This window comes from Engraulis encrasicolus, chromosome 3 (assembly GCF_034702125.1).
Source record: "Engraulis encrasicolus isolate BLACKSEA-1 chromosome 3, IST_EnEncr_1.0, whole genome shotgun sequence".
Lineage (NCBI taxonomy): Eukaryota > Metazoa > Chordata > Actinopteri > Clupeiformes > Engraulidae > Engraulis > Engraulis encrasicolus.
In genome coordinates, this window is record NC_085859.1 from 49,582,769 (window position 1) to 49,603,957 (window position 21,189).

The 21,189-nt window shown below is 42.0% G+C and overlaps 2 protein-coding genes and 1 pseudogene across 2 annotated transcripts in view; 2 read left to right on the plus strand and 1 right to left on the minus strand.

Annotated features, from left to right (window-relative positions):
• Positions 1-1,623: 1,623 nt before the first annotated feature.
• Positions 1,624-7,810, plus strand: LOC134446287 (tripartite motif-containing protein 16-like; annotated as a pseudogene).
• Positions 7,811-13,012: 5,202 nt separating this feature from the next.
• Positions 13,013-19,054, plus strand: LOC134446286 (tripartite motif-containing protein 16-like protein). Its single transcript, XM_063195625.1, has 7 exons — positions 13,013-14,016; positions 14,473-14,925; positions 15,399-15,494; positions 16,379-16,582; positions 17,616-17,745; positions 17,835-17,894; positions 18,145-19,054. The coding sequence occupies exons 1-7, from the start codon at positions 13,777-13,779 to the stop codon at positions 18,699-18,701; spliced, it is 1,740 nt and encodes a 579-aa protein (XP_063051695.1). The 5' UTR covers positions 13,013-13,776; the 3' UTR covers positions 18,702-19,054.
• Positions 19,055-20,824: 1,770 nt separating this feature from the next.
• septin5a (septin 5a) overlaps positions 20,825-21,189 on the minus strand; it is a 14,327-nt gene continuing 13,962 nt past the window's right edge. The window contains exon 11 of the mRNA XM_063195628.1: positions 20,825-21,189. This exon is cut by the window's right edge and continues 161 nt beyond it. The gene's annotated coding sequence lies outside the window, so the exon portion shown is untranslated.

A 21,189-nucleotide genomic window follows, 5' to 3' on the forward strand; every position in this document is an offset into this window, starting at 1 on the left:
CCTCCTACATAAACAGGTCACTGATCAGAGAGGCGAAGTTAGCTGATGAGGCAGCCGTTACGAACGGCACTAACGAGTGCGCCGCCTTGCGCATTTGATGTTACGGTGATTCTTGCGATTCTATGGCGCGAGTTACGTTCATCACGTTAGCGCTTAGCTTACGCATGCTATTTGAACGGTGAATGATCGTCAGCCGGCGGAATCGTAAAATAGGCTATAAATAGATCTAGCGACAGCATATTTAGATACTACAATGTTGATTTATGCATTCGATTTTCAATATCTACATACATAAGTGTCAGAATAAAGAGTATGATAAGGTAGTAGCTTGGGTAGTAGCCATGTTTGTTTTTCAGGTTTCCGGTTGAGAGAGAGGTGGCGCACAGCATGTTGGGTACCAAGGCAGCGAAGTCAGCATCTGATGTATCCTCGAAATATCCTCGTTACGCCCACAAATGCAGTCAACTGCCGAGAGAGGAAATAAAGCAATTTTTCGTTTCGATCCACACTTCATGACTCGATGTCCAGTTAGCTCACTGGAAGGACAGCTGCCTTCCCCGTTTCGAATCGGGCCATGGCCTACTGGAGAAACGAAACCTTGGATCGATCAGATAGCCTACATTGGATATTCTACTTGAAAATATTTGCTTGGATTGACAGCAACTGTTCGGGCGCCATCAGAATTATTCATGCAATTAGGGAAGAGAATCCGTGATTAACAAAATGGCAGAAGCCAGTGATGCGCGGGTCGACGAAAAAACAAGACACACCCGACCGCTTTTTTCCCTAGTCCGCCCGCTTGCCCTGCCCGCAAGAAATATTCATGAAAAATATTGACCCGGCCCGCTTCCCGACCCGCCTTTGAAAATAGTAGCCGTGCGTCTTTATGAACACCCTAGCGTCATTGGCAAAGCACAATCACGTCAATAAAGGTCTTAAAAAAGGAATTTGCGTCAAAAAAAAAAGACAGCTGTGCATTTCAACAGGACATGTTGGATTTTTGAACCGAGGCCATGCAATGACGACTGCCGACTGTCACCTGTTTATTTCGGTAACATCGTCGTTTGGATACATGGAGAAAATTAATCTGTAGGTTGGTGAGCAGACGGAGCCAGCCGTCAAGTGGATTGCCTCGTAGTCATGGTACGACACAGGAAATGAAAACAAACTCTGTAAGCAACACATGAGTGCGAAACCATTACAATTGTATAAGAAAATATGTAGGCTATATCCACCACTGCACTGTTTAGAGAGCACTCTCTGTGTTCTTCAAAATGCACTCAATGGTTGCACCTGCTGCACCAGTTGCGCGCAGAAGATATTCGGCCGACGCAGGAGCCTCATTAAGTCTCCTGCAGAGCGCGTGGCACCATCGTAGTTATTCAGCCATATAAACTTTGATCTATTTCGCAAAAATGTCCCTGTCTGCTAAAGTAAACTATAGCCTATTGGCTAGCCTATAGCCTACTTTAAAATTCGGCATCATTTCAAAGGTCCTGACCGATCGCACCCGACCCGAATTTCATTAAAAATAATATTTCATAACCCGTGCCTGCGGTCGACCGCAGTTAACTGCAAGCGCCCGCTGCTTTCGGGTCAGCCCGCGCATCACTGGCAGAAGCTATGTCTACAAATCAGGACCTTTTCACGTGTCCTATTTGTTTGGATGTTCTGAAGGATCCAGCGACTCTTCCATGTGGGCATATTGCCTGGAATGCATTGAGGGCTGCTGGAACCAAGAAGACACAAGGGGAGTGTACAGCTGCCCACAGTGCAGACAGAGTATATCTCCCAGACCCGTTTTGAACATAAATAATGTTCTTGCCGAAGTTGTGGACCACTTCAAGAGGACCAGGATCCAGACTGCGGTTCTAAGTTATGCTGCACGTGGTGGTGATGTAGGGTGTGATGTGTGCGCTGGGAGAAAACTCAAAGCTGTGAAGTCGTGTCTGGACTGTCTGTTGTCTTACTGTGATGCTCACTTCAAGGTCCATAATGACCTGCACCCTGGACGCCAGCACAAGGTGGTCGATGCCACAGCTGACCTACAAGACAGAATCTGCAGCCAACATGAAAAACCACTGGAGATATTTTGTCGTACAGACCAAAGCTGTGTCTGTTTTCTTTGTATGGTGGATGATCACAAAGGACATGACACCATTTCAGCTTCTGCTGGGAGGAAGGAGAAACAGGTAGGCTAATAATATCCTACGAACTAAGCCAGGGTTGAGTAGCTTTTATATGAGTACTTTTTTTTAAATTACTTTTTTGTTGTACAAAGCGGATTCCAAAAAAGTTGGGACGCTTTGTATTTTGTGAATAAAATCAAAATGCTGGCATTTTCAAAACATGCAATATGTTAACAAGGTACAACATTGTGTACAGACAACAAATCAGTTGTTAAAGTCAAGCAGAATTATTGTTTTGAGGTAATTATGTGATCATTTAAAATGTCACCCTTGCAACAAATCCCAAAAAAGTTGGGACAGGGCCAATAAAATGCTTTTTATATTGGATAAGACTAAACACAGCACAAGGGATGAGACTGAACAGTTAAATATTTTGACTGATGGCATAATTTTATTCAAAAATTAGATATTTTGATGTGTGAGACATGATTTCAGCAGCTCCACTGATAGGTGTGTTCTCCAACTTGTTTACCTTTTTATGCTTAATATGTGGCATATCCTGACTGCAATAAAACAATTTTGTGACCTGTTTACTCTTATGATGGAACCACACTGTTGAAACATAGTAGAGATTGAAATTTGCCACCATTATGGGGCAATATCTAAAGGCGGTGCTCCAAAATATAATGCCTTGGTAGCTATGTTTGCTGTTTAAAGTCTGTATGTATCATTCAACATTCATTTTAATGCTCTACATGAGTAAGAAGACCATAACCAAGTCACCTCTGCACCCCCTTACCATCATATATGCTGTCTTTCGGACTGACCACTAAATCAAGCTGAAGTATTCATTTTCTATATAACCTGGAGGGTGCGTGACTCCATAATTTTCAAAAAGGATTAAATATTTTCCATTCTGTAATCAGAGGACAGTTTCACATGTCTCCTAGGTCCATAGAATTAGCTTTTCCGCATGCAACACTGTTTAATGTCTGCATCATGTGCATTAATCAAGTGCTGTTTTTATGGTCATTTTTTCGAGAGCTGTCATTGTTGGAGTGTCATAGTTTGCTTATTGACAACGAGTATGTCATGATCTCATAACTCGTGCAATGATTACACAGAACTCTATATTACGGAAATAGGCCTTATATGCCTGCAATTTTGATAATTCAATCTTTCTGTGTAATATATAAGTAATTAGACCCTCAAAATCTTCGCTGCTGAGTGCCACAGCCTCTATATGGTGGTATTTTATTTGTGCATTCATGTTGGCAGTCAATATAGTTCCCTTTAAAATATTCTTCCTTGTGTAATTTTTAGAATTATCCAACTATTACAACATGTTTTGGCCCTGTCCCAACTTTTTTGAGATTTGTTGCATGGGTCAAATTTTAAATGATCACATAATTACCTCAAAACAATAATTCTGCTCGACTTTAACAACTGATATGTTGTCTGTACATAACGCTCTTCCTCATTAACATATTAGCTGTTTTGAAAATGCCAGCATTTTGATTTTATTCACAGAATACAAAGTGTCCCAACTTTTTTGGAATCCGCTTTGTATTATGAGTACTTCTGAGTGATTTTTAAAGAAGTTAAAATTAGTACTGTTCCTACTTGCACTTGATTACATTTTGAGCCAGGTTAGACCTGAATAGGCCTAGCCTACTGAGTAAAAACAACAACAACAACAACAACACTGATAGAGGCAAAATGGCATGCACACACTATTGTGGGCATAGCATTTTGTGTCTATCAATGTACTTTTATTATTACAATGTAATAATCTGCCATCAATTAAAGAATATGCAGGATTGCACACATCCACTAGTTAACTTGTCCCACTTATGTTGGATGTACTGGATGATTTAATGGAAGCACTTCTTCCTTTTATTTGAGTAGATTTTTGGATAGGTACTGTTACTTTTACTTGAGTGGAATTTAATCAGTGTATATACTTTTACTTAAATAGGCTACAATTTACTTTTTTCACCTCTGCACTTAGCATGCAATTCGGTATATGGACAGCAACACCATAGTTACAGTATGTAAGTCTATAATTCAGTTACACTGTCGTTGTGTCAGGATTTATTTAATTTTATTGATGTGTTAATCTGTTTCTACCCCTTTTCTACAATTTTGAGCAAAATATGTGTTTTAACACCCAAATCCAGCTAAAATGCACAGGACACTACTAATTGATTTCATTCATGTATTAATATTGACATTTGCTCAACGACACTTCTATTGCAGCACTGTCTTCCCCTGTCAGGATTGCAGTACCCACCAGTTTGCCTCCTAAATTGTAGTTTATGTATAATATAATATGTTAATTCATTTTAGATTGATTTGGGAGAGAGCCAGGGGAGATTCCAGCGGAGAATCCAGGAAAGAGAGAAGGAGCTGCAGGATCTGAGGATGGCAGTGGAGACCCTCAAGGTGGGAACTGACAGGAAGGATATACAAGAGGATGTTAGGAAGAACTCTGCTTATGTCTCCACAACAGTAATCTTGAGTCAATTTAAACTTCCACATTATGTTGTATGATTTGACGAAGTAGTTCATTATGTTCATTATAGAATCTTATTTGAATGTTCAATATCAGAGCTCTGCACAGTCAGCAGTGGAGGAAAGTGAACGGTTGTTTGCTGAGATGGTCCGCTCCATTAGGAGAAGGTGCTCTGAGGTGACAAAGTTGATCAGAGCTCAGGAGGAGGCTGAGGTGAGTCGAACTGAAGGACTCCTAAAGCAGCTGGAGCAGGAGATTGCTTATCTGAAGAGGAGAGATGTTGAGCTGGGGCAGCTTTCACACACAGTTGACCACATCCATTTCCTCAAGGTAAGTCTTTGTTCACATCAAGAAAAGAGAAACAAAGTTTTGTCTGACTAAGGCACCCAGTGAATTAAAATGTTAATTACTTTGGACAAGTCCTACATGGGCATATTAACAAAGCTCACTCAGTGACATGAGGATTTCTTCAAGACAGCCATTTGTTATTATTACTAATTGTTTGCCTTAAAGGTGCACTGTGTAGGATTGTGGCCAGAGCAGGTATTGTAACTGCTGCTCATTGAAACTGCTGCTTATTCCCAAACTCGATCTTTTAATGAATATTTACAAAGTAAAAAACAAATATATACTAGTATAGCCAAAGTACAGTATATTTTGCAGCTACAAATGTATATTTCTGGACATTCAAAATGATGGGTAAAGGAGAACATCCCTAGCCTAGCGAGCTAAACCCCCCAGTAGCAAATTCAATTTGCGGCCACTAGGGGCGTCTAGATTTCTAGGCTAGAACGTCCCCTTTTCATGTATGAAAAGTGCAATCCTAGTCATAATGAATACTTAGAATTTGATGTTGGTGGTAAGTATTTGTGAAAAAGGTGATATTTGTGAATGGGCACCATGAATTCTGGAAATACATCAAATATTACACGGTGCACCTCTAATCTTTACAGTACAGCAGTGGTCTCCAATTTTTTTTCTCCAAGGGCCAAAATATGTAGATCAGGTGAGGCTGCGGGCCAAAACCAACGCCCCAACCCAATGAAACACAAGTTAGATGCCTGAACAGAGAACAGATTTTTGCCTTACCATTTTTCCCTCTTGTCAATGTTTTTGTTATGAGACTTGTTGACACAAGATCTAACTCTCTGTGAATGCTTTGGAGAGATATGACCATGCGGTTTTACTGATAGAAAATTACACACATTTATGTTTTCATTTGTTCTGACCTCATGGCGGGCCAAATGTTTGCCATGCACGGGCCGGATTTGGCCCACGGGCCTTAGTTTGGAGACCAAGGCTGTACAGAATGGTGGTGGTGTCTTAGGAGGTAGATGTGCCTGCATGATTTCAACATGGTGGTGGCGGCCATATTGGATTTTGCCCGTTTGAGGCATTTCAGTATATTTTTGCATCCGGCATACGGCAGATTTGGATTCAGCACCCTTGGATACCCCTGAATCAGTTGTATGACGAAAATTAACATGATTTGCCTTCAGGATCTTAAATAAGCACTTTTTTAGAAATCCTGCCTAGACTAACAGTAAATGCTGTCCATTTACCATTCAGTGTCTTGTTGAGATTTCATTTAATTTAAGTTCAAAAGAACTCAAAGGTTTTTGTTCAGTAACAGCCTAACTTTTGGTGTGTTTTCAGACTTTCCTGTCCATTAATACCTCATCTAAATCTGAAGAAATGCTCAGCATCCACGTGAGTGAAAGAGTCTCTTTTGAAGCCGTGACAATATCCGTGTCCACACTAAAGGAACAGCTGGAGGATACCTGCAAGCAGGAAGTCAAACGGATATCAGCATCAGGTGGATCTTATTACATACATGAACCTGATGCTTAACCTTCTGTTAACACTGTGAATATAGTGGTGGAAATCCATGCACACGTTTAATGTAATGTAATCTGACATGAAATACAGTATCCATCATGTTTGCCTTAGTGACTTTTGAATCTTCACATGGTCCTTACACATGATGAGGAATATGAGCTTCATGGTATGTTTATACATAGATGGATTACTAAAGTCTGTTTTCTGTATCCCAACAGTGCCTGAGGTCCAGGCAATTTCTACTGAACCAACCTCCAGGGAGGATTTCCTAAAATGTAAGCCATTTTTTTGCAAGTTATTTACAGTAGTGTTATCTCCTATCCCCCCCCCCCCCCCTCCGTCTTCCCATACTCACTCCCTCACTCCCTCCCTCACTCACTCACTCAGTCACTCAAACATACACACACACACACACACACACACTCACTCACTCACTCACTTCTGTTGTGTTTTCTCCTCCATCAGATTCCTTACAGCTCACACTTGATCCAAACACTGCACAGAATCATCTCCATTTGTCTGAAGGGAACAGGAGGATGGACCTTAAAACAAAGGAACATCAATATCCTGATCATCCAGATCGATTTTCTACGTGGTTTCAGGTACTTTGTAGAGAGGGTGTGTCTGGACGCTGCTACTGGGAGGTTGAATGGAGTGGGACAGGTGTGGATATAGCAGTCTCATATAAAAACATCAATAGGAAAGCATTTGATAATGCTAGTAAGTTTGGATGTGATAAACAATCCTGGAGGCTGGACACTGTGTTTGCCACCATAATGAAGAGACTAAGTTCCCTCAAGGGGATATCCCCAGAAGAATTGGAGTCTATGTGGATCACAAGGCAGGAACTCTGGCCTTTTACAGCATCTCTCCCACCATGACCCTTTTGTACAGAGTTCACACCACATTCACAGACACACTCTACCCTGGGTTTAGGACAGGCGACAGTGGGTTATCAGTCAAAATATTGTGAATTCAGATTGCTGTGGTGTTCTACAATGATTGACACACGCCACGTCATTAGTTCTACTATTTAAGGGAACACAAGTTGTGCCAGTATGTCTTCGCATTTATAATTTGGTGGACTTTTTCCAGTGATTCACTAATAACAATATCAATGACAATGGCCTTGGAAATACTTGCAGTATACATATATAAATAAACAACAACTGTGTACGAAATACGCTATAAATATAAAACAGTACATGTCATCGCAAAGCTCCAATGCTAGACTTTATTTTACAAGAATCTGTGGTTTTACCATCTGGTTATCTTGTGGGGTTTTTTCTTTCTCAGTTGAAATTATAATGTAAGAGGAAATGTAATCTTCTCGCTGAATACATTAATAAATCATATTAATGACTCATCTATGACTCCTGCTTTAATTGAATTGATCTTATTCGCCATGGATAGTCACAGACCCAAGCTCTGACACAAACTGTGAGGTCGTGGGTCAGGTGATAGAGGAGCCTGTTCAAGAACCAGAGGGTCGCAGGTTCAAACCCCGCTCTGCTTGTTCCCATCGATGTGTCCTTGAGCAAGATACTTAACCCCAAATTGCTCTTGGTGGTAGGGTGGCATCCTGCGTGGCAGCCGCTGCCACTGTTGTGTGAGGCACACGATGTAAAGTGCTTTGAGTGCTCGAAGGAGTGGAAAGGTGCTATATAAAATGCAGTCCATTTACCAAATGCAGAAATCAACATCACGGCTGAATAGGAGTGTCGTGTGAGCAAAGATGTGAATGCTCGGGAAGTAAAAACCCAACAACATTTCCTTTTAATATCTTAATAGCTGATCTATCTGTTTATCAATACATTCATTGCCATCAGTTGATTCAAAAGCAGGTTGTATGAGACACGTGGCAGGGTTTGAGACATACATGAGGTCATCCCACTCCCATTCAAACCATGTGAAGATTTGGGATGTGATGAAATTAGTCTTTGCATTTTAGGAGATCTTTAAGTAAGAGTATGTAATATATAAATATTCACCACCACTATACATTTCACTAGGCATATGACACACAACACTTATCATACATAAAAAGGTGGTTCTTCTCTGTGTCTGCCATTTTGAATTTCCAGTAATAGGCATTGTTTTAATGAGAAACTTGACAAACTGTACTTTGTTTAGTCAAGTAAATATTAGTTTATTATTTAGTAAATTATAATGAAAATATGAAATGAATGGGAATGGGCTGCCTAATCTGGTCACAATCTTACTGTCTTCAAGGGAATGCCAAGTGTGCCTATCCCAAGACCTAGACCAGAGAAAGGTATTCTCTCCACACAAACATTCCCCAGTGTCCTCCTAGCACACCCGCGGAGACACAAAGTGTTTAACTGTACTGTCACAATGTGTATGTTGTGCATGCCATATGTGTTTTAGTGCTGTGTGTACACACACACACACACACTAGCGTGGGCCTGCCCATGGCCTGTGTTGTCGACTTGTCGCGCAAAGTTTCATGACGAAAAAAAAAAAGTTAATTTACTGAAGTTTTTCACTTTAGCAGGTTTGAAGTGGAGGTGGCCGTTTAGAAAACATTTGAAGTGGTTTCTATATGATTGGATGGATGCATACAACAGTACATAAACCTGCAACTCTCTCTCTCTCTCTCTAGCGCTCTCTCTCTCTCTCTCTCCGGTGTTACTTCAACACTTGGAGAGTTGGCGATTCAGTAACACTTTCTCTCTCTCTCTCTCTCTCTCTCTCTCTCTCTCTCTCTATTTCGCTCCTCCTCCTCACATGACCTTCCTCAGTTTAGATGATAACCATCACCATCAGGTCCACTCAGCAGAAGCTGTCTATTGCTCCCACCTATTAGATAATTTTTTATGTTACATTTTCCTTTTTCCTTAGCAGCAGGACATGTTTTCACCTTTCACAGCTGAGTGATTTGCTCAAAGTAGCCTATTATACTTTCAACAGGACTATGCAAATACCGGTACTAGCAACCAAACGTGCAATTATTGATGGAATGGTTTCAGGAGTTTTATTTATTGTTCCATTACTTAAAACATTGTTTTTAAATCAGAGATTTATACATAATGATATAGCAATGACTGAACAGTTATGGAATGAAGAACTGATTTGGTGTCCTAACTGTTGACATGCCTCCTTCACTACCTTCTGATGAAATACAAGACATGTTTACCATATCATGCTCGTTTTGGGTAGGGTGCGCACATCCAGAGTCACTTGTTGCAGGTGCCAAACAATATCAATGTCTTGGTGTTTGTGATGTACCTGTATGTGTGTGTGTTTAAAATGTGTTTTTTATGTTTTATATGGAACATTATGAGTCTGTAATAAAGTTTTTAATTCAATTCAATTAATAGTGCAGGTTCAGTTGTAAGTTTAGGAACATTTCATATAGATTTTTCCATTCAGCATTTTTTTTACTTCTAGGACCCGCCCGAATACAAATCCACCTGTTTCCAATTTTTTCCTTAATATGTAGTGGCAAATCCAATATGGCTGCCATTGGGAGGGAAAGTAATCTCATCGCCCCCTGCTGGCAACGTTCCAAACCCCTGGAACAAATGAATGTTTTTTTTTCTTTGAAAAATTACATCTCGGCCCTGACGACGAAGTAGAAGTAGTGGCAGTCATATTATGGGCATGTTGGCCCGTTTTATCGAATCAGGTGGTAAAATGTTCGGTTTTTCACTGATCTGAACTGATTTTAATATTCTTTAAAAAGCTAATACGAACTACACTGACTGGCATGTGTGGCGTGTTTACTCCATGTAACTAGCATAGCCAAATTAGCATAGCCAAACATGAGCCAGAGAGGTGGTTACTCGTCACCACAGAAGCCATCATATCTACTAGAGAATTTAAAACCATACCAAAATGATCGCGTGTATATATGTGTAATAAGAAGACAATGTGGAACTCATGGGATTACAAGAATGTGAAGATATGCGAAGAACTTGTGTTCGTTCGCGTTCATTTGTTTCTCTGTGTTGTCAACGAGGCGCGAAGCACAGCATGCTGGGAGCTGTAGTCCGTTTCCGACCAGATTGGCACAATTTCTATTTTTCTTAAAAGGGCAAAAAATGACTTAAGATTTTCACAGGTAGTAGTTCATGCTATTGTGTACGCTGAAAAATGTGTCTGGTGTTATAGTTCCAAGTCATATCTTTGTGGGATTTTTTTTTAAAACTCGTCTATGGGAGTTTCAATAGGATCACCCTGGTGTTTGGAACGTACCCGCTAGGATCGCTGTTTTCCACTTTCCCTCCCAATTGTGTACAGAACATTCGCCATCCATGTTGTTTTAAGGATTGGATTTCTTCAGTTAATCTTTTTTTATATAGATTTATAGAACATTTCATAGAAAACCACTTGTTTCCAATGTTTTGCTTGTTTTTTAGTGGGAAAATCAAGATGGGTGACATCATATTTGGCAAAATTGGCATATTTCAGCCATTATTGACTTTTATTTGGTAATATTTGTTACATGACTGAAGTCAGCCTTCACATAAACTAAATCCATTACAAAATCCAACATTTCAACATTTCATATAGCAAAATCAATATTAACATAATGATTTCAGGTCTATAAAGCCATTCACTTGTGAATTTAAGCACATAAGATTGTGTGCAGGTCCAAATTATTGTTCAAACAAAAATGACTATGAATCAATTAATGTACAGTACCTGTTATGCAGTGCTACCTGTACAGTAGTATTGCATATGCACTGGTTTGGCTGCCTATGTCAAAAACAAAGTTTCCTCAGGGTCGGCTTCAGCTTATCTGAAGCCTATGAAACCAAATGTTCTGCCTGGATGCTGCATTCCTCCAATTCCAACAATATTGCCATGCTCTCTGCTCACAGAAACTAGGCTCTTTGATATGACAGTCAGTGTACACCCATGACCCTAGTAATGGCCACACTATCATACCTTTGTAAGACCTTTGGCATCATGAAGTATTGGTGGCACAAGTGTGAATGTAAATTGTGTCTGCCTCCAGAAATTTTGGGCACCACGAAAGATTTGATTTTTGGGCCCCCATAAGGGCCCCTGTCAGTGCTGTCAGTGCTTGGGCCCTTAGAATCTGTAACATCTTCCCCCCCCTAGCGGCGCCCATGTCTGCCTCAATGATGCTACAGAGTATTCTCTCTATATTAATGTGTGGAATGAGGTAGTCCTATTGCCCACTCTTCTGGATAGTTCTATGAAATGAATTAATAGGATTGTTTTGTACTTTCTGATCAGTCTATAGAGTTTAGTTGGAGGCAACAGGCCTTTTTTTGCAACTGGCAAATTGCAAGCCAATCTTTGCGCACAACATTTAAGGTGTGTCACCCCAAACTTCAGATGTTCTACCTCTGAGACTGAGGCATCGTGAGGATGGACAGAGGGCTCCACTCCTGTCATAAATCACACCGGCTCCACCTGCTGCTATGCTATTGAGATCAGGGGTCAGTTCAGATATAGATGAGATCTAGGTTATTTGCTAGTTCAAGGGTTTTTGGACACCATGTTGAATTTTGGCAAAATATGAGATAAATGTTGATAACGTGCCTATCAAAATATTACCAATAGGCGTACAATACTGCAGAATGGCTTTATAGACGCCCCTAATGCACACCTTACCTCCTGTGGCATGCTGTAATAGTCATTGAAAGTTAACTACCATAGCACTACAATACTATGAAGTATTGTATTAGTAATGCACTACGACTTGGTCATTGCCATTCTGGTAACAGCAAATTTATAACGCCATGTCTTAATGGGTTAAAACACCAAAATGTCTTTATTTTGCTATGATGTCAGCAATCTTGGATTTTGCTTCTGAAAGTTAAAGGGAAAATAAAAACAAGTTGTTTTGTATTCAGAGGGGGTCCTACAAATAAATAGGATAAGACACATTACCTGGTCAATGCCTTTTCTGATGTCATGTTGCATTTTTACAACAGATTGAATCATTTTTGAATGAAGTTCATGTAATGGCTGACTGAACAGTCCTTTATCCATTGTGAATATTACAAATACAAGAAAAAACAATGACTTTAGATACCTTAAAACACCAAATACATAATTTATGCTACATGTCATGTCAGCCATCTTGGATTTTGGTACTAAAACTTAAGGGGCGGGGGTGGAAAGGTTGTTTTTTGTTCAGGGGGTGTAGGAAATATAAAAAACACCAATTCCAAAAATGTATATGACATGTTTCTTTCAATTACATTCAATTGTGTTAGAATATGACCATATATCCGCCATCTTGGATTTTGGGCGTTTCCACTTCAGAAAAAAATTGGAAACAGGTGGATCTGAAGACTATGGGGTCTGTAGTTGATAAAAAACACAATTTGGAAAAATCTATATGAAATGTTCCTAAACCTTATTTTTGAGACAATTGAACCTGCACTATAAAAAATGTCAGACAGTTGAGGGTACAGTACAGTAGGTCAATAAGTAAAAAAAAAATAAACTAGTGATGGTGATCGAAACGTTGCTGATTCAATTTAATTAAGTGCATTTTTTGGATCTTATTTGGCAGTGTGAGTACATACGTTCTTCAACTACCATGTCATGCTCTCACCCATACAGGGATTACCAACTTTTGAGGAGGCCAAAAGACAAAGATGCTTCAGCAGCTTTGCTAACCTACATGTGTATCATTTCTATATTCGTTTTAGTATCATACTGTTGTGCTGAAACGCAAACAATAAAATAATTTCAAGACAATGAAAATAAACATGACCCAATGTTTTCAGTGGTTTGCTGTGTGCGTTAAAGTTGTATTTGATGAGTTCATGACCTGATTATTTGTCTCTGTGCGCTGAAACTATCCTATCTCATTCCTGATCTCTGCCCTCTCCTTCTGCCCTCCTACACTATCACTCACACTTCCTGAAACCACTTCCCCAGGAAGCCGCTGCAGAGTACAGACCCTTTAGAAGAGGAGAGGAGGGCGCAGGAAAGAACGAGAAGAACAAGAGCGAGAGTGCGGGGCAGACTGAGAGAGAAGGAACAAACAGGAGAACGAGAGAGTGAGAGGAGAGAGAGTATGGGTCTGCGTGTGTGTGTGTGAAACTGTGTGTTTTCTTGCAACGCACACAGTACCTTTTGCCCTGTTGTTAATTCAATACTTAGAGAGTCAAATTTCACACTCAAAAGTGTGAGTTATTAGCCCTGCTCTCTCCAAGTGTTGAAGTAACACTGCATGACTTGACTGTGAGAGAGAGAGAGAGAGAGAGAGAGAGAGAGAGAGAGAGAGAGAGAAGAAGCAGCAGCAGCAGCAGCCACAGCGGGGGCAGCAGTACCAGCAGCATGGCAGACGTGTTGCTGCTGAGGGAGCAGGACGACTCGTTCTTCTGCCCCATCTGCCTGGAGCTGCTGCGGGACCCGGTGGCCATCCCCTGCGGACACAACTACTGCATGGACTGCATCCGCAGCTACTGGGACCAGGACGAGCAGCGCGGCTGCTACAGCTGCCCCCAGTGCCGGCACACCTCGCCCTGCAGGCCCGTGCTCAACAAGAACCCCCTGATTGCACAGCTGGTGGACAAGGTAGATTATAGACGTGTGTGTGTGCGTTCTTAATGTGTTTGATTGACCTTAATGTTCTATTGTCCTTAATACTATATGTCGATGTTGATGGAAGCTTTGGCAACGCTGATACTCACAGGTATGACAATAAAGACACATTTAGATTTAAATTTCACAGGTCTATGAAAAGCTGGACAAACAGACTGAAAACAGATTACCAAGGAGTCATTAAAGCACTAAATTATGCTACCAAAGTTTAGTTTTATACAGCATGAATGGGATGTGTATGGCTGAGACGTGTGTGTGTGTGGTTGTATGGATGTGTGTGGCTGGGATACATGGATGTTTGTTTTGAGATTCTTGGGTACTTTTCTAATCTTTTCTTATCTTTATTGCTTCAACGAACAAGGAGTGCTCGGTTCCATTGTGCTTGTTACAGTGACAAATGAAAAGATATTGTATACTGTATATTCTAAGGTGAGGACAAGAATCACTGCCACCACCTCCTCCTCCTCCGCCTCCGCTGCTGTCCACAACTGCCATCTTCCCTCGCACGTGAGATGTGAGTTTTGCGCCGGTGTCAAAATACTTCCTGGAGAAGATGATTACGCAGCGCTGCCGTGTTTGTCTGCGGAGTCTGTCCATGTCGTGTGTGGTGGCATGGTGGAAGACTCTGGCTCGGCGGCTGATGCTTCCTGCTGTGTCCCTGTGGTGACCAGGCGAGGAGGCAGGTGTGAGGAGATGGACGCTGTCAAGCAGCTGAGGGACAACATCTGCTCCCACAGTGAGAAGCTCCTGGAGATGTTTGGCCATTCCCACCAACACCACCAACACCAGCAGCAGCAACAGTGTCTCTGCTACCTGTGTCCAGCAAAGAGGCACACAACCCGCAGAGAAGTCCAGTCAGCAACACGGACGCCCAATAAGCAGGTGAGCTGATGAAAACTAGATGCTGAAGATGCAGAGCAGGGAAACACACCATAACAGACTTTTTCTCTGTATTGCAACAGCGATGCTTCACTGAAACTTCACTGATACTTCAAAGATCATTTCCTTTGGGATAAATATCCACTACTAAACTACTACTTCTATACAACATACTGCACGTAATGTTTGTAGTACTATATGCCTGTTTTTCCAATGACACATTTACACTCATCCAATGAGCCTTAGGTCATTTTGCCAAGCGTTAGCGTCCTCAGATGCACTGCAGGCATACAGTACAGGGGTGAGTTTCTCAAAAGAGAAGTTGTTAGCCTGTTAGCAACTTCGATAGTTGCCAATGGGAAAATGCATTGAAAGCAACAAAGTAGCTAATGTAGTAAGCAACTTTGATTTCGAGAAATTCACCCCTGAATTGTATTGTAGTAGATGTTATGTTACGCAGTCATCTTTACCCACAGAGGGGGTTGCATGAACCTCAAAGACAATTCCAGCAGAGAGTCCAGGAGAGGGAGAGGGAGGCCCAGGAGCTGAGGAGGGTTGTGGAGACTCTCAAGGTGAGTCAAGGTCAAAGTCAAAGTCTGTTTTTATTTGCCAATTTGTTGACATGCGCAAGCATATAAGTAGGAATTGAAATTACATTTCTCAGTGTTTCTCATATTTCTCACAATATGTTGACAAATACGAGATAAACATATAGTAAGAGACACTAGGAAACTAGACTGCATTCTCGCAGAAAATGCTAAAAGTGGGCTTGCCTTTTGGACCAGAACTGAGCAGTTTTAGTAAAAATAACATGTGTGCTATTCTAACTTAGCTAATGAACATTGTATATAACAAAATCTGAAGTGCATACTGGTTCAAAATGGGATTTGAACTTGACACGTTCTGATCTTCAAACTGATTTTTGGCAGTTGAGAATGAAATCCTTAATTGGCAACACCTGTTCTGGTTGACCGACTAGGCCCAGCAACTAACTAATTAGGCAGCAAGCAGTGGCTGCCATGGAGTGTTCTACAGCAGAGTTAGGAGCTGTTTCCACATAGCAGGATATTTTTAAATGGGGATATTTTTTTCTCCTGGTTACATTGGTTTTGGCCTTCCATTTCCATGTAGCAGATATTTAAAATCCAGATATAAAAAAGCAGGCTCTAAAAATATCCTATGTAGGGGGCTGACATTTATTTTTTATTTATTTATTTTTATCCACATGTTGCATTTACACCTAAACAGGAAAAAAAATACCCTGCTAAAAAAATATCCTGCTACGTGAAAACAGCACCTTACTCTTCAGTGTTCCATGCCACACCTGTTCTGGTTCTGGCTACTGACACTGCTGAGTCATTCCAGTGGCTTATTTTTAAAATTGATCTTTGCCCTGCATCACCTCAATGCACGCACGCACGCACGCACACCACCACCACCACCACCACCACCACAGCACAGTGCCCAGGCAGCCGTGGGGGAGTGCGAGGGCATGTTTGGGGGCCTCCTGCGCTCCATGGAGAGGAGGGCTGAGGAGAAGGCCAAGCTGAAGCAGGCCCAGCAGCTCCTGAGGAGGATGGAGGAGGAGATCAGGGACCTGAGGAAGGAGGCCCGCCTGGGGCCGCTCTCACTAGCACACACCGACACACACCTGCACCAGGTGAGCCCTGCGGGGAAACATACAGACATTGTGTGAAAAAAACTTACCGGAAAATAGACATTTTTGAGTAAATTATGAATTATGGGGGGTGGCTGTGGCATATTAGAGGAAATCTATGAGGAAGGGGGTTGGCCTAGGGCCGTTCTCACTAGCACACACTGCAACACATCTGCACCAGGTGAGCACTGTGGAAACAGTCGAGAGCTTTGAGTGTAAAAGGAAGAAAGAAATTTCATCAGGAGTTGGTAGGTTTGCTGAGAAACGCACACAACAACATTCCTATATCTGGTGAGCACTGCACAGAAAAAAGGGAAAACGTAGAGCAGGACATATTTTGGTGTAAAAATGAATTTGGAGGGGGGTTGTTGTGTCACAGCGGGCTGCCGCAACTGTGCCACGTGTGGGCACGGTTGCCCATGGTGATTAAGATTCAGTCTGGCCAGGGTCATTTACAAGCCTTACCCACAAGGGGTCAGTGTTGTCTTTACCAAGACATGCATCAACACTGTAACCGTTTGAGTTGTATGTACTTAAATGTATGTAATGTCTGTGTTCTCAGTACATATCCTTGTGTGCTTTTTTGCTTTCTCACCTGTTGAGTGCAAGTCATATACATACAGTACTGTACATAAATGTACAGTATGCAGGGGTGTCGTTCAGGGGAGTAAAGTGTGACTGAGTCACCAGGGCCCCATGTATATAGGGGGCCCACAGTAAAAAGTCAGATTTATAAAAAATATATGGCAGGAGGGGGTCCACAGGAGTTGATTGCACACAGGGCCCAAAATTTGCTGCTACGCCCCTGACAGTATGTCTGCTCTCAGTGCACAACAATTGAATGATTGTTCAATTACTAAAATTTATTTGCAGTGCACTTTTGCACCCCCATAATTCCACAAAAAGGAAATATGTCATTTTAAAAAGTTGAAATATTGCTATAAATAACTTGAAATATTGTTCAAAATGTAAGTCATTATTGGTGTGAACTGTATATTTCTGTGTGCTTTCCTTTTGCTTTCTCACCTGTGTGTAGAGTTCCCTGCAGCCTGAGTGCAAGGCCCTCGTAGGTGAAGGTGCTCCCATCATCATGGTCAACCAGCACACTGCCTTCGAGGAGCTGAAGCAGTCGGTCACCGAACTGAAGGAGCGCCTGGATGACTTCTGTAAGCACAGCAGGGAGGCCTCTACATTGATCATACTCTCTCTATATACTAGGACTGTTGAGCACTCACTTGCTGTGTTTTCCTCTCAGTGATTACAGTGCAGAGTGTTCTGCCGCCTGAACCTCAGACCAGAGATGAATTTTTACAATGTAAGTCACACACACACACACACACACACACACACACACACACACACACACACACACACACACACACACACACACACGTATGCGTGCGCGCGTACAAACTGATGAGTGTGTGTGTGCTTATATATTTATATTGTGTGTGTGTGTGTGTGTGTGTGTGTGTGTGTGTGTGTGTGTGTGTGTGTGTGTGTGTGTGTGTGTGTGTGTGTGTGTACCTGTGTTTCCATGATGTGTGTATTTCTTTCCTCACCAGACTCCCGGCCTCTCACCCTGGACCCCAACACGGTGCACCGGGAGCTGCTCCTGTCCGAGGGCAACCGCACGGTGACCCACTGCGACGAGTACCAGTCCTACCCTGCCCGGCCCGAGCGCTTCGACGGCTGGGAGCAGGTGCTGTGCAGGGAGGGCGCGGCGGGCCGCAGCTACTGGGAGGTGGAGTGGAGTGGGGAGGAGGTGTCCGTGGCCGTCTCCTACAGCCACATCGGCCGCAAGGGCCACGGGCGCGAGTGCGGCCTGGGCTCCAACGAGCACTCCTGGAGCCTGGACTGCTCCAAGGCTGGGTACACGTTCAGGCACGACAGCCAGGAGACGGAGCTCCCTCTGGTGGTCGGTGGTGGCGGCGGCGGCGTCTCTAACAGGATAGGGGTGTACGTGGACCACAGGGCAGGGACTCTGGCCTTCTACAGCATCTCTGGCGCGGCGATGACCCTGCTGCACAGAGTCCAGACCACGTTTGTGCACACGCTGTATCCTGCGTTTTGGCTGGGGTTTAATTTCCATCACGGCCCTTCGTCAGTCAAACTGCTCTGAAACACATCCTTAGGCACCTCCTGCAGATGCTGCAACTGCTCTTAGTCTGACTATTGTTGCGGTGCTTCCGTGAAAGAATGCAAACAAAATGGTGGAGGCTCTCTATGTAGTATACAGTACACTATATAGCTTCTGCCATTTCTATATAAGCGATGTATGTCTCAAATGGGGCACTATGTTTCAGTGCTTAGGTCACTCACACTGAAAATTCAGTGCACTGAAAGAGTATGTTATTTTTGTTGTCCAGAATGTATGCCTAACTGCCCATTTACAAATGCTATATTTTTAATGAATTTACCACCACCATCAATTTCTAAGTATTCAATATGACTATTAAAATTACACTTTTTGTATTCTCCATCTCCACCATTTTGAATTTCCTGTACTAGACACTGTTTAGTTACTGTCCTTTGGCCATACTAGTAAATATTACTTATTACTTAATATTGTAAATATTCATGAATTGATCAAAGCAGCATAGTTGCAATGCCTACTGTGTCCACAATCCTACATTCTCTATCTCTACCTTTAAAGAAGACTTCAGCCATCTTGCTCTCTGCAGACTATTAGGTCTGTCAAGATTGCTGACTAGGTCTGTCAAGATTACTAATGCCTTCGCAATCACTATTGTGGTCAGTGATGCTTCCGATTCAGTAGAAACACACCCAAACAAGTCATTTTGACCCTTGGCTCAACCTGATGTTTTCACCACAACACCCATATGCACAGTTATGTGTCCATAGATACAGATGAAGTGGCCATCCATGCACACACACATGCATACATGAGCACACATACATACACACGGAGATCAAAGGGAAACAAAGATATGTCAGACGGATCTGGCCCTTTAACAACTTCAGTCTGGCATCTCGTTAAAAGTCCCATCGCCACTGCCAAGCGGTAACCATGACAGCTGTAACCATGACCCTAGTGTCCACACTGACCAACAATAAGGGAAGCCTTTCACAAATATCATTCATATTTTAATGTGAGGCTTTTAATATGCATGCTTTCTTATTCGTCTGGCATTGTTTTTGACACTTCTTTTTGAAAGTAAGCCCTAATTGTTGATGCTGATTTTTTTGCCAATCCATATTATCATGTAATCTTATTTATTTCCCCAAACTATGCAATTATGTAGGTTGTCTCCTGGTATTTGTTAAGTATTTATTGTCACTGGCTATGTTTACATGAGACCTTTTATTCTAAATTAACTCCTTTTAATTCTGAATGAAGCTTAATTCCGTTTTGAAAACGTCATGTTAACTCCTCACAATTCAGAATTAAATGAAAGATCAAAGTTAACTTGACGGAACTATTTAATTTGGAATTATTAATTCGGAATTGAAAACGTCATGGAAACGTAGCTAATGTGGTTAGTCATTATTACGTGATGTAATGCTAGTGTGGTTGCAGTGTTGCTTCATATAACTATGATAAGTCAAGTCAAAAGCAGCAACAAATGATTCACCAGCTTTGGAATCAAGTACTTTAATAGTTAATGTAACCTGGAACTTTACTCGTACATTCACATAGTGCTAGCACTGTAAACAGCTATGACTCAAGTTATCAATACAAACGAGCACAAACACTCTCCCTTTCAAACACACATTCACACACACACACATACATTCACACACACACATACACACTAACTTGTTCATAGGGAGTCACACAACTCCTGACAGCCCGGCTAAAAACAGTCCATTTTTACAAAACAGTGTACCATAAGCGTATTCAAGATATGACTCTGAATGTAAAAAATAAACAACAAATAACGAGCATAAATATAAATTAGACTCACTTTGATGTCACTCAAAAGTATACATTAATAATATCATCATTATATTAGATATTTAACGGGTAGCAGAAGGTTTAGTCCATTTGGGAAAGGTAGAGGGTGGTATCAGGAGCAGGTGGAGGGTGTCATTGTCACGGTCAGGCGGCGGAGGAGGAGAAGAAGCATCAGACAAACTGGCCAGCTGGGACAGAGGGGTGTGTGTGTGTGTGTGTGTGTGTGTGTGTGTGTGTGTGTGTGTGTGTGTGTGTGTGTGTGTGTGTGAGAGTGAGAGTGAGAGAGAGAGAGAGAGAGAGAGAGAGAGAGAGATTGTTTGTGTGTGTTAGGAATATTCTTTGTGTCTGTGTGTTTGTGTGAGCATGTGTGCTCGCTTGGGTAGGGAGACTGGGTTAAGGAGAGGCAGTGAGAAAGAGGAGGGAGGAAGAAGAGGAGGAGAGGCCAAAGAGGCCACTGGAGCATCTGAAGCATCTGAAGCATTATTGTCATGGATCATCATATACAGGCCTGGCTCTAAAGCACTGAGTACCGTACGTCTTCCACACAGGAGCGTGCAGCACGTCTGAGAGAGAATAATGTGTGTGTGTGTGTGTTGGCTCTTTTTCTGTGTGCGTCATGCGTGTTTTCCTTTTTTATTATCTCTGAGTGTTGTATGTTTGTGGGACAGATGAACCTTGCAGCCTCCTGTCT

Bases quoted from the DNA above. Each gene is read 5' to 3' on its own strand.
- LOC134446286 (XM_063195625.1), top strand. From the start codon at position 13,777: ATGGCAGACGTGTTGCTGCTGAGGGAGCAGGACGACTCGTTCTTCTGC. The intron at 15,495-16,378 runs GTGAGTCAAGGT...CCACCACCACAG, and splicing joins GGGTTGTGGAGACTCTCAAG to CACAGTGCCCAGGCAGCCGT. The intron at 17,895-18,144 runs GTAAGTCACACA...TTTCCTCACCAG, and splicing joins CAGAGATGAATTTTTACAAT to ACTCCCGGCCTCTCACCCTG.